The 13,882-nt window shown below is 36.9% G+C and overlaps 1 protein-coding gene across 2 annotated transcripts; it reads left to right on the top strand.

Annotated features, from left to right (window-relative positions):
• Positions 1-1,704: 1,704 nt before the first annotated feature.
• Positions 1,705-12,589, top strand: LOC120302144 (meiotically up-regulated gene 184 protein-like). 2 transcript variants are annotated; one of them, XM_039330133.1, is made up of 9 exons: positions 1,705-1,870; positions 2,103-2,198; positions 3,269-3,412; positions 4,225-4,334; positions 5,646-5,699; positions 6,490-6,573; positions 7,372-7,465; positions 8,995-9,065; positions 10,926-12,589. In XM_039330133.1, exons 3-9 carry the CDS (start codon positions 3,339-3,341, stop codon positions 12,416-12,418), a joined length of 1,980 nt encoding a protein of 659 aa, XP_039186067.1. In that variant the 5' UTR covers positions 1,705-1,870; positions 2,103-2,198; positions 3,269-3,338; the 3' UTR covers positions 12,419-12,589. The 2 variants fall into 2 exon arrangements, with proteins under 2 accessions (XP_039186067.1, XP_039186066.1); XM_039330132.1 differs by having other exon boundaries at positions 2,099-2,198.
• Positions 12,590-13,882: the final 1,293 nt, after the last annotated feature.

Here is a 13,882-nt window from a genome sequence, read left to right as displayed (position 1 = left end):
CCATGCCAACTAGGTCGCCGAAAATGGATTGAAGGCCACGACACTCCTCTGTGTGTGCGGCCCCGCCACCTTCGACACTGCAGAGAACCTGGTCACCCCAGTGCCACTTGAGTCTGTCACCTACGTGGACTTGAAAAAAAAGCTCTGAGACACTTCGAGCCCAAGTTATCCATTATAGCATGGAAGCATGCTTTTGAGCAGCGGGAGCAACAACCCGGTGAGTCTGCAACAGAATTCATTGCTGCTCTTTGTCAAGTGTCCTGACTCTGCAATTTCGCGGATTTGGAGGAGAGACTACGAGACTGCTTAATCTGTGGACTCCGGAATCGAGAGCTCCAACAAAAACTGTTCGCTAAGGAGACTCTCTCGCTACAAGAGGCCTTGAAGGAGGTCATGGTGGATGAAGCCGCTGGAGGGGTCATTAAAGCGCTGCGGCCCTCCAAGCACCGAACCTGTCCACCATGAGGGCGCCGAGCGGATGGAAGACAGATAAAAGATTATATTCTTCAGGAGCCAAATTTACCCAACTCATTAATGCAATTCATTAATGCAATTTCACTTCAAAGCACATATCTTACTAAACTAGGGTCTCAAAAACAGCCTTGGTCTTTAAAAGAAGGCAGATTCAAGAGGCCACCAGATGATACTGTTGTACTGATGGGGTCTGTAGCATTTCCACTTTGTTGGCTTTTATAGATGGGCAGAGACAATAGGAGACAGATGTTCTCTTAAATAGTCAAGTCTGATGTCATGAAGGGCTTTGTAGATACCACCAGTATATTGAATTGCATCCAAGCTTACAGTAAACAATGTAGCTTGTTCAGCAAAGGTGCTATATAACTGCTCATGTTTCTATTTTCTAGGCCCAGATGCAGTTTCTTAGTGGTCTTCAATGACATCCCCCATAGAGTTCATTGCAATAGTCCATGCATGGCGCAACCAAGACATTAATGACTATGAGAAAGGATTCTCAGTCCCTAAAGGAGTATAATTGTATCAGGTGAACCTGGCAAAAGGTCCTTATCACCATAGCTGCCATCTGTTCTTTGAACAGATGGAACTTTTTGTCTAAGAAGTCCTACTAATTATATACCAGCTCTGTCCTGGGAAATATAGCTCTATTTAGAACTACAGGTAGGGCTGTGACAGACCTTTCTGGGGGAGGTACTTAAGACCTGATTCAAAATCCCAACAGTCGCCCTTCCCCTCACATGACTGCACTTCAAGCACTTGGCAGCTGGGCTGCATTTACAGCCTTTTGCAGCATCCTATGATCATGTAACCATATTTTACAATGGATTTTGGCAAAACTGCACCCATGGTGAACTATTGATTTATTTAATGATTGTAGCTTTTGCTTTACGACTATTGCATTTTTCTAAAAACAGCAACACTGATGGAATATCAACCATGGAATCATATTTGTCCCTTCTCAGCTTCATCTTGCAACTACATTCCTGCATAAGATCTCAAATTCTGAAGGTTGGTGGGATCCTTCAAAGTAGTTGATGAGGATGTGAGAGGCTACAAAAATGATAGAAGAGTTGACATCTTATTTTGTGAGTAGAAATAACTCCTGCCCATCAGACAATACCATTGGATTCTGCCCCAAGGCTTTATCCTTTATGTGACATCACTGTCATTGTTCTGTTTGTGGAATTTTGACACAGCTCAATAGAAGCTTCCATTCCATGGACTGGAACAATAGGCTCTGTGCCTCTGTCTTATATTTTATTTCAACCCACTCTACTCAGACAGCAAACTTCTCTTTTACAAACTTAATTTTGTATAGAAGGACATTTGTGCCCACAACATTGAATATAAGCATTTGGATTATTAAATGATACATTGACCATTTTTACCAGTAAAGGTAAATGCTATAGTTGTATTACACCAAACAATATTAATAAGATAAATTGCTGTCTTTTTTTATAAATAACTGGAAACTGAAACCATCACTCTTTTGATGCTATACTTTTTTTAAAAAAAGTGATAAGGCAATTGAGTTAAGGTTATAAAGCATGATTTTCTTTGCTTGCTGCAATCAGTGTTTTATTCACAATTTTACAATAGATGTAATTTTTTTATCATTTGCTAGACAGAGGTAAGAAATTGAACATCAAGAAAATTACTTAAGAATTGGCTGCAGTCTGTAATGTAATAATAACTGGTTGAAGGATCAACTATTTGAGAGAAGAGTAAGTATCATATAAAATAAAAAAGGGTCATGGTTAAAAAAAGGAAGAAAAAAAATAAGTCTGCAACTAGGAATCTACTGTACCATATCAACAAATTGACTGTAAGTTGAGGGATAAAAATGAAGGCATATGACAAAAGCTTCAGAAAAAATAAAGTGTTGTATCCTGGCCTTCCATTTTGGCCTTTGAGAAACAAAAATAATGTGAACAAAATTATGACTATATATGAATAATAGAAAACCAGAGGTTTAATTGAGTCTAAATTCTGCTACATAAAAGATTTAGGCCTAGAGTTTTACCAATTAAATGAATTATATCAACAGGAAAATTAAATTCTAAATATACTGCATAAGCCCAAGAAATCTGGCACACACAGAGTCACACCCAGAGGCACTTACTAAAGTGTATCGCTTTTGAAGCCACTGAAAGTCATTGTGCTTTCACAAAAAACATGGCTAAGATTTGGCTTTTGTCCCATCAGTGTTGATTTCTGTAGTTTTTGGTTTCATTTTAGCAGGGAGATGAGGTGATATAGGGCACCATTAAGATGTTTCAATGACTGTACAGTGATCTTAAATACACACAAGCTTAATCATATGAAATATCCAGTGCAAATGTATATGAGGCTTATGGGGGAAGAACAAAGAGGTATAAGAACTAGCAAGACTAGACTAGTACATTTGGACAATTGGGATTATTAGAGAGTACTTCAGTTTGGTTTAGTCACTAGGAAAATACGCAACATGGTGCAATTGGGAAATCTCATCTTGGATCTGTTTTTGTTTAGTGCGCTATTTTTTTTTTTTAGGCAGGCACACAAGGGAGACAGAACGGCATCATGAATTAAAATAGATTCCCCTCCCCCATTAGATTCCATAATAATGACATGCTACATCATGGCACAAAGATAGGGAAGAAACACATGCTGGAGAGACAATGGAAGTGCGTGCTTAGGTATCACCTCCAAATTCAGTTCAGCTATCACATCTTTTGTCCAAAAACAAAATCTGTCCCCCCCTCCCTTGTCTCAAAACTGCACAATATGTTTGCCCTCTCATTGTATTTTTCAGGTAAAGAAACCACTCTCACATCTGGCTGCCATTATTTCTCATCTTCCCTGCTAGCCCCTATAGTGGATGGATGGACATTATGATGGATTATTACAAAGTTTTGGACATTCCCCAAAGTGCCTCCATGAATGATATTAAACGAGCGTAAGACAAGTCCTTCAAATTATCTTTTTCCTCATACAATCCCAGCCACCCAAACATGACATTTCTTGCTTCCCTGTGAATTTGGCTCACAGGACCCAATAATAGTAACTGGCTCCTTTTTGAAGATTTGTTCTCGTTATTTGTGATTTATGTCTATGGCAATGATGGAAAAAACATCACTGTGATAGGATTCTTCCATGGATAATTTAGTCAGAAATCTGATTATAGTCTCATCCCTATTATTATGAGAATTTACTCTCTCTCATGTGAATAATGAGAAACTGTCCGGAATAATGATATAAAAAAAGATTACTTGCTTCCAATATATGTGGATGGTTGTATAGAGGGTTGGATCAGTAAAAACCAGTATATTGCATTGTCTGCCTTAAAAAGACAATATTCATTCTGGCAATTTTTGGTATGGATTTTTTAAAAAGGAGAAAAATCATTAGTTAGATTTACTGTCATCTAGTATTCATAGCTATAGTATGGCCTTGTCTCTGATTTATGTAATTCTTAACGTAAATAGCTTGAAAACCTTTTTTTTAAAAAATGCCATTTACCCATTTCCCAATCTTTTATGTGTATATTTATTCAATGCAAGCTTTTTAATACAAATTTTCCTAATCTGCATTCTTTTTCTATTCCTGTGCTATTTGTGCTATGACAAAATTCAATGGAAATATTCAAATTTGTTCCCAACATAATTCATGGTGGAATTCTTGTATATCCTAGCTGGTTGCTAATATTGCTGCAGCTCTATTATGGATTTAGTTGTTTAACACTTGTTACACTTATGTGAAACTATGCAGGTACCGGAGTAAAGTGCTCAGATGGCATCCAGATAAAAATCCAGAGAACAGAAAAGAAGCTGAGCAGAAATTCAAGGAGATTGTTGAAGCTTACAAAGTTCTTTCAGATAGTAAGAACCCTAGTTCCTCTCTTGTGCCCCTTCTCAATTTTGGTCTTTGATGAGATTCAATAGCTCATTCTCATTTATTTTTGATCACGTAATCCAAACTACAAAACATCTAGGGCATAGACAATGACTGACACTGGGATGACTTTAGATGAAAGGCAGAAATTAAAATAAATAATGTAAATCCCCCCAACATTCCATTCATTACATCAATGAAGACTCAATCATCCAGGACAAAGGTGTCTAAAGGTTGAATCATGACAACTGGACCATGATTGCAAGCCATTTTGGGAAGAAACCCCTGAAGTTGGTATGGCAACAGTTGGTACATTCCAACAACTCTGACTAATTTTGCTGATTGATGAAGTTGCTTGGGTGAGCAACGAAACGTCTCAAGATTAACAATGTTTGCTCCAGTTTCTCATGATTCAACCTTTAGACCATAAATTATGGTCCTCCCAATTATGTGTAGTAAAATGATGCAATTTTGACTTCTTCCAAATGCATGTTAATACCTGGCTTTCTGTTTGTGTAATCAAGATGCTTCAAACACAAAGGATCTGTTATAACACAGGGGTCCCCAACCTCTAGGCTGTGACCCATCTCCGGGGCTTAAATCATTCGGAACTGAGCCATGGAAGTGGTGGACGAGCACGCATGTACATGCATCCCCACTTGCATGAACAGTAGAGGGATGCATGCATGTGGACTCACTCTATTGTGCAAGTTTGCACAAATGGAGCTGTGCACACATATGTGTGCTTGCCCGCCAGTTGCACAAATGGAGCTTTGTGCACACTGATGAGATTGCCCACACTTGTGTGGAACTATCCCCTCTCCTCCATGCCGGTCTGCAAAGAAGAAAAGGTTGGGGAAATCTGCTTTAACAGATTAAATAAGTGGGCTTCCATCAGTGGAGTATAATTCTCTGTTTCTTTCCTCCCCTTTGCAATTCTCTGTGTGATTTCCAAATCAGCTCTGAAGGCTTGGTTGGAGGTGGAATGAGGTGGGCAGTTCTCTCAGAACATTTTTAGTGGACAGAGAAGAAAAAAATAATTCTGCCAATATTGGAAGTGTGCAACTGAAATTTACTCCCACGGGTCTCTCTTTCTATTTGAAAATATGTATCTGCTATCACAGGTTTTAAAATCTTCTTATATTCTTTCTACTCTTTATGGTATCTCATTATACAATATAGTACAGTGGAATGCTATTTAGAGATGGAAATCAGAAGCAATAACCTTGGGATTATTCAAAACTAATGATACAGTGTCAGTTTTAAATTCCTATAGGTTGATGTCTCTTTTATTCCAGAAAGTACTTGTAACCACTATGATGGGGATAGCGAAGATACTTCCAAAGCAACAAGTGAGTACTTTAGAAAAGACATAAAGGTCTTTTAAAATCAAATCAATTATTTCATTAAGGGCTTCATACTTCTGATAATGAATATACACCAATGATCTTCTTATACCCTAAAATCTTCAATAAGGATAAATGAGATTGGATGATTTAGAAGACTTTGGAGGGAACCAAAATCTGTTCCCCCCCCTTCAAATGTGAACTACTATCACTTACAAACAGCAATATGAAAAAAAAATGTGCACCCTACCTAGGAATTCTGGAGGCTACCATCTGATAGATGAGATATCAGCTTAGATCAAGGCCTATTTTAGAGGTGGGGTCATCTAAATTATGGTTTGATATTTGAAATTGACAGATAAATTGATACTTTTCATTCAAAGCAACAAAACAAATAGTTAAGATACAATTCCAATAGTTTGTTTCCTCAATATTTGGACACAGTAGTTTGTTTCCTCAATATTTAGACTCAGAGGTTACAAATATCTAGTAGAAAATGGTATAGTTGACTTTTGTTTAGTTTAATTTTTAATCCAAGCAAGAATAGGCTGGAGGATTTCCCCCCCACACTGCTTTGCAAACATGATTATCAAAGATGAGCTATTCTGTGCAAATGGAAGGAATCAATCTCTGAGCAGAGATTTCTACTGATTGCTTCTCTTAATATCTCCATAGATCATTGAAAAAGAAAATGCAACAATTTGGATGATATTATTTCTTGTTAAAATCATTTTCTTTACCCAGTCGTCACGCATACATCCATAATGTCTCATTTTGTTTTATTTTCTCTCCTTAGAAAAAACTGAGGATGAGAAACACTTTTCAGTGTTTGATCAGGATGGCATCAAAATATTCTTCACAAGACAGCATTCCTCTTCAGGTAATATTATATGTAAACCCAATTTAAACCCCCTTTTCACGATTAATTTGGCATACTCATCATTACACTTCTTTCTGCAGTAAATTATCCAGACCTTCTTTTTAATAGCCACATTTGAAGGATTCTGATTGAACTGGAAATTTAATTTAACAGGAAACAAAGCAGACATAAATGATGAAGAGTGCTTTTATTCAAAAAGAAAAATCAAGCATTTCCATCATGTGTAGAAGAAGTTTATGATTGGTTCACTGATTTGATGAATTGGGTCTTTGGGCATTTAATTCTTTATTAGCAAATTTATATCATCATTCCATCTTAACTAAATAGCACTGGATGACTTATAAAACACTTAACTAAAAACTCTATGTCAGAGATGACATAATTGAGGCTCTTCCCATAACTGTCTAACTGCACAACAATAAAGTATATATATATATATATATATATATATATATATATATATATATATATATATATATATATATATATACAGGCTCCACTAATCTCCTGTCCCCAGGAGGTCTTCAAGGCTTGTATGATGAGATACTATGGCAACAGAAATAAAAATGGAGGGAATCAGATTATTTTACTGGGCCACCAGAAAGAAAGCAGAATGGAAAATAATTCTAGTCTTCATTTATTTAACGGTGGGAGATAATAGACAAAACTAATAGAGAAGTCTGCAGGATGGAGAATTTATGAAGATGTTTGGAACTTGGTGGTAATAGCATTTGTTTAAAGAGAAAAGCAAATGCATTTAGAAATGATTCATCATATATATATGCCCTCCTGTTTCAGATTTTTCTGTATCATTCTTCAGTGCTCCTAAAAGATTCCACCACTTTTCTATCATGACTGCCGTCCTCAATGGCAAAAAGATCACAACCAAAAGGTAATATTCAAAGTGGATGCCTTTCTATGACTCCTTCACTTGATACATAGTTCTCTCTGTGAAGAAATGTTAACGTTGTCAACTCTGCAACAAACCTGACTGAGGCCATCTTGTTTGTTTTCAGTTGCCACAGGATTGCAGGGAGGAAATGGGGAGTTTTATGCTAGCCTAAACAAATTCCTGTCCCATGGGAACTAAGGTCATTTCTCTTCATTACATTGTGGGTTGTGCCTAATGTTATAAAGCCCACGAACCTATTCTATTCGGAGACGTAATTAATTGCATAGTTTTTGGGTGGGAAGTTTAACTTGTAATATTGTTATTCTTTGGGGGGGGATTTTAGTCTTGGTTTCAGTTTTGTCTGTGCCGATACTTTGTAGCCAATAAACATGTTCTTAGAGGAAAACAAAAGCTTTGTCAAGAGAAGAATATGTGTGTGAAAGTGTTGCCTGTTATTGTACAGTTATCTTTTCAGTTATTAATAGCACAATCGGTTTCCTGTGCTTCAGGAGAAGCCCAAGGGAAAACTTCATGGAGTCCCCCAAACTGGACATTTTTTCAGTTGTGATGCCACAGCCTCTTCGAGACATTGGTAGAAATGTCCACCAAAATGTTGGTTAAGAATTTGTGCCTAAAACTAACTTTTCTCTGATATATGACTTGATAGTAATCAAATAATGGATTTTGTCTTTTACACATTGCAAAATGTGAAAGGTGGTGATATATCAATAAGTACTTTTATTTTCTTTTGTCATTTTAATAATGATATTAATTCACTGTACATCTAGCTTTCTCCCTCTTCCTAGTAGAGTGGGGGCAAAAAAGTTAGATTTGTTAAAGTCTAAAGACTTTAACACATTGAGAGAATGTTATTGAATATATCTGGGACAACAAAACATGAGTTAGTAACATTTCTCAGTCACATTTATGCACAAACAGTTTAACATCTTTTTTTTAAAAAAAAATTCAGAATCACATTTTTAGGAATGTCACCTACATGTAGAGAAGTTTTAAGATTAAAATTCTAAGGGAGATTTTTGAAGGATCAGTATCTTCTTCTTAAATAAACCTGAATTTAAAAGAATTTTTTGAAGTGCGGATATCCAAATTTTTCTTGAGGAGAATTCTTGTATATAGTTAAATTTTATGAAAAATGAGAGGCAGCAGTATCTTTATATTGCTATAAAGATATATCAGGAGCTCACATTCTGAAGGCTAAATTGATTCTTAACTAAGTCTTCTTTGAATTGAGTTCAACTTTTGTTGACATTGTGGATGCCTCCTATAACCCTTATATTCTCTGCTGGCTTCCCATCAAAGTATACTAACTAGGAGTGACCTTGCCTATCTTCTCAAAATCACCCAAGATCAGTGATTCTCAGTAAACAGTAAATAATTCAGACTGTCAAACTGCATAACAAACAAGACTTGTTAAGTTCTTTTGAAGTCTAAGCAAGAAATCACAAGTGCCTTTCCTAGAATAATATAAGAATAATAGTGAAATAACTGACCAATATCTCTCCTTTTAGGCATCTTGAGAATGAAAGCAAGTACTTGGAAGTTGAAGAAGACGGGAAGACGGTATCTATCCATGTTAATGGTAAATTTGAATGGGTCAGATGACACTTACTTTTTTCCAGTGTAAAATATTGTTTTTAGTGTTCATGAGACTTCTTGAAGGCATCTGATTTTTCAAGAAAGCATTTTGTGTGCCTTAATAAAAGTTGTGACCCTCCCCCCAATACATTTCTGAGTCAGGGAGGACAGAAAGGTAGGTAGGCAGGCAGATAACATACAAGTGTCAGCAATCTCTTCCTATAGAATTCAAGATGAGTTGGAGAGATTTAGCTTTCTTTTCTCTGAATTGTAGGCCTAAAGAGATCGAAACAGCCAATAACTAAAATAGGTGAACAGAATTCTTCCCAAAGAGAGTCAAATCCAGGGGAAAAACCACTAGAATTGAAAAAAGAACTGATTTGCGCCGGTTTATATAATCTGAATGTGTTCTGTGGCAGCATTATGCCATATTTCCAATTTGTCTGCAACAGCAGAAATCAAGAAAGAAGGTTAATCAAAAGCACTGTTTATAATGAAATAAACTGCTTTCTGCAATACAAGCAAAAGTAAATATTACTATACCGTTTTCAGTTAAAGGCATTAATCCTTATTATCTGTCCTACAGCTCTTTTAATGGTCTGTCTGTTAGGTTTTGGTTCGGAGCATTGTACAAATCCAGTTATTGTGCCTTGCATACCATAGATTACGGCTTAGTAAATTTGTGGAAATCTAGCAAATTGTAATTTATTAAATAAATGATGGTTAAATATGGTATACCCTGTAGTTTTAGCCAAACTAACCATTAAGAGTTTTCTTTTTCTCTTACTGAATTTTAGCTACATACATCTATATTTCATTTATATGGAATAGATTCTAGAAGTTATAAAGACTATAATATGAATGATTGAACATTGTTTTTGGGGGAAATTACAGTATCTTTGTCTGAGTAGCATTACTGCCACTCTTGTATGTATGGTTTAATTCAGCAATTGATATTGGTAGCTTACTGGGTATTTGACAACCATTGACCAACAATTGGCTGAACAGCTGCTAGTTGTTTATATTCTTATGAAATGTGCTAAATTCTGATCTTAGCATACTAGGGGTTTTTGCTGCATATTAATATGCCAGTTGTTAAAAACACAGTCTGTTATGCCTACATAGCTTATGCTGATGGACAGTAAATTACTAATTTCAACTAAGTAGAAATTACTCTTTTAAGATATGTAATTGTAACCTAAGGAGTCCTGATTATAAATATACATACTTGCTCTAGAGGGTTTTCTGTGTACATTTACAGTTGGTCATGTGTGAAAGAGAAAAGAAGATAATAGAACCAGATCAAGATATTTGGCTTGGTTGTCCAAAATACAGGACAATGATTTACTTACTCACCATCTACAGAGGCTAATTTGATTGAGAATAACTTCTCAGTACTGGAGTATGATAGTATCTTCCACAGCATCTGATCATTCTCTCCTTCTGGGAAAAAAGGGCCAACCATGTTGCATATACTACTGGCTCTTTGAATGCGAATTTGTTCTGCAAGGAGTGTTCCAAATGACCTTGGCTTGTCACCAACAGTTAGTCAAGGCTACCTTACAAGTCTGTAAGGAGAATAAAAGATCAGGCATGCCACTTTGAATGCCTCAAAACAGGACAAACAAATTATAAAACAAAACACAAACACAGTGGATCATTTTATGATTTTCAAATTACTTTTGCCTGATGTTTCCAACAGAAAGCCTAGATCAAGTAAGCTAGACATTAATTTTTTCTCTCTCAATCAGTAACTAGAAAGTTTAAAAATACTCCTATCCACAAATACTGAGCTATGAAGTAAGGATGAGTCTTGATCATATACCTATTGCTATGGTTGAGTAATGAATTCTGCTTCTTGCAGGGATTCCAGTTTATGACAGAGAATTTAATGGATCAGTAGGAAGCTTGGCTTCGGATTGCAAGCTGGACAAAGGACGCTATCGTCCACACAGGCGGCGTTTCTGGACATATGAAAGACGGCAGTGGGCTGATGAATGGCGGCAGTGGGCAAATAAATGGCGGGACTGGGCTGAAGAGTGCCGTGATTGGGCTGAAGGAAGGAACAAGACAAAAAATCAGGATAATTCTGGACATCATCAGGCAAATGCACCAGAACATCCAAAAGCTAGTCAAGAACATCTCAAGTCAGAAAAGAATTGTCCTAAGCCAGGAGGAAACCTTCAGGGATTTCCCATGCCAGGGGAGGGGAAATGTGATTCAAAAGAAGGCCACAGTAAAACAAATAAAGGACCACCTCAGTCAGAAGAGGAACACTTCAAGCCAGATACAGGATGCTTTGTTTTTCCAAAACCAGGTGAGAAAAGTCCTCAGATGGATGAAGGACATCCTAAGTCAAGCAAGAGGCAACCCAAACCAGAGGAAGGGGACATTTTGCAAAATGTTGGTATTGCTAAGTCAGGGGATGGACCTGCCAATCAGGATGAGGGACATCATAGAACAAAATATGGGAAGCCAAGGTCAGAAGATGGTCAGGCCATGCCAGGGAAAGTGCATTTTGGATTACAGAAGTCAGACCAGGAATTTCCTAATCCTAAAAATTCAGATCTCAGGGGCAATTCCACTCCTAGGAAACACATTTCTGAATGCAACTCTAAAGCTAAGACAGGTGAACTCCACAGCGAGAAACCGGAACTACAGTCTGAAGGAAACAAGAGCCATGCTGAGAACTTTGAAAAGAAAAATCCAAAGGAGGAAAAATTGGAAGTGCAAGGCCAGAAAGATGGGATTCCATTAAAGTCTGAATCAGAGAAGAGAATCAAGCTAAATGTTCAAGAGATAAAATATTCTCTTGATCCCAAACAGGGATCACAAGTGTCTGCCTATAATGCCATAAGGTTGTCCCTGAAAAGGAAAGAGCTCCAAATTCAGACAAGAAAACTATATGCCAGAAGAAATAAGTCTCAGGCTAGGACCAAAATATCCTACAGCTTTAGGAGGAACAAACCTCAGGCAGGAAAACACAGGATCCCCGATGGGCATAACAGAAGAGAGTTGGAAGGGAGATTCTACTTTAATGAACGCATAGAGATGATTCCTGTTGGGAAGAAGTCATCTGCGGGTAATAAGCATCTTCTCACAAGTAGAAAGAAAGGCCCTCTACCACCCCTCCCAAAAGGTGAAACTCCTTCCCAGGTGAAAAAGAGACTGCCCAGAAGAACGGCATATCCCTCATCTGAAATTCAAGGTGAAAAGCTTCATTCTACCTCTGAAGCCAGACAGCTTTTGAACACACAGCAAAGGAAGCTGATGAAATTGCCTTGGGTCAGTGGACATCTTCCAAGTATTCAGGGTCGGAAGTTTGGAACAAATCAGTTCCCAATTATGAATCGTTGACCATTTGATGGATTCAATCAAGCTAGCACTGAGCAAGGTCGATTTCTGTGGTTCACAAGTTGTGAACATCCAGATTTCTGCATTCCAACTGGGTGATGAAGAATACTACATTGCTGGGCTTCAATAGAAGGGAGAGTCCTAAGAGTTCACATGATCAGTGAAGGAAGTATTTTTTCCCAATAAAGGAGATTTAAATGTAATTCTTACTGCTCTCTAATATATGTAGGTTATAGCATGAGAAAGAAGAACTACTCTGGAGATATTTATTCAGACCAGATTTGCACTAGATTTCTGCATTCAGTCTCTCTGTATCAACATTCCAAAATCAAAATATATATTTGACTTATTATGCTTTTGTTTACATTTCCTGATGTATCTCAAAGCAAAATACATGTTTGTAAGTTTTAGAGGAGAAAGGCAGGAATTTACATGCTATGCTTATCTGAAGCTTCAGTGCAACTGTAATACAAATTTAATCCTTGAATCAAATCATTGGATAAGTCAAATTGAGTCAGGGGTGTTTAAATAAAAAAACAACGAATGGACTTCTGCATGCCTCCACATGCTTTTATAAAAATGTAAATTTGAGTCAGCTTGGTTCCTTGATCAAGTTACATATTTGAAGTGGTTGATTTGGATATCAACAGTAAGGTGATCATCAAATTGATTATGTTTTTCTAACAAAGGGTTAAAATGCATAGTAAATCCTCATGGTATCCCACTAGATCTATTGAGATTTGAATACGTTCATTGCTACATAGCCTTCCAATAGAAGCCACAATGATGTCATGTGCATTATATCATTTAAATAACTCAGGTTCTGTTATTTGCATCAGTCCCATCATGATGGCATGGCATAGATGATGTCATAGCATAGAAGAGATATAGTATGTCATTTGCACAATGATGTGATGGGGTGCCTGACATCAATTGCTTCCCTTAAGACACCCATGAAAGCCTAATTATGAAATATAGTGTATGTCCCCATAGCATAACCAATGTATTTTATCTGCAACTCAGCTAGGTATTATTAAAGTTTAGAATATCTATATATCCTATACTTTAAAAGTTTGGGGAAAAAATTTGCCTTGAGGATACCTTGTCAAATCATACCTTGGCTAAAATTTAGCAGCGCTTCGTAATATATCATTGTTTTTCAGGCTGAATTAAGTTCCTAAGCAGTCAATTGCAATGCGCGGAATAACCAATACAATAAGATTAGTGGAATATCTCATTTCAGATAAGTTTGACTCATTGGGCATATCATCCAGTTTTCTTGGCAATAACATGGAAAGTTCTTTTCTCCTTTTATCTCTAATCATTTAAAAACCTGCTATTTCCCGAGGATTTTCTGTTCAAATATTAATCAGGTCAAGCCTTGCTAAAAAAAAAAAATCAGGTAAAATGATGTTGACATTGGCACTTGGCCAAGCTACCAATGTCAGTATTAAGATAAATGTGTTG

The sequence above is a fragment of the Crotalus tigris genome, unplaced genomic scaffold (genome assembly GCF_016545835.1).
Source record: "Crotalus tigris isolate CLP2741 ecotype Arizona unplaced genomic scaffold, ASM1654583v1 scf7180000024424.1579004, whole genome shotgun sequence".
Lineage (NCBI taxonomy): Eukaryota > Metazoa > Chordata > Lepidosauria > Squamata > Viperidae > Crotalus > Crotalus tigris.
Note: the sequence above shows the minus strand (reverse complement) of the source record. Positions and strands in the feature narration are given on the sequence as shown.

Bases quoted from the DNA above. Each gene is read 5' to 3' on its own strand.
- LOC120302144 (XM_039330133.1), top strand. From the start codon at position 3,339: ATGGACATTATGATGGATTATTACAAAGTTTTGGACATTCCCCAAAGT. The intron at 5,700-6,489 runs GTGAGTACTTTA...TTCTCTCCTTAG, and splicing joins AGATACTTCCAAAGCAACAA to AAAAAACTGAGGATGAGAAA. The intron at 6,574-7,371 runs GTAATATTATAT...CTCCTGTTTCAG, and splicing joins AAGACAGCATTCCTCTTCAG to ATTTTTCTGTATCATTCTTC.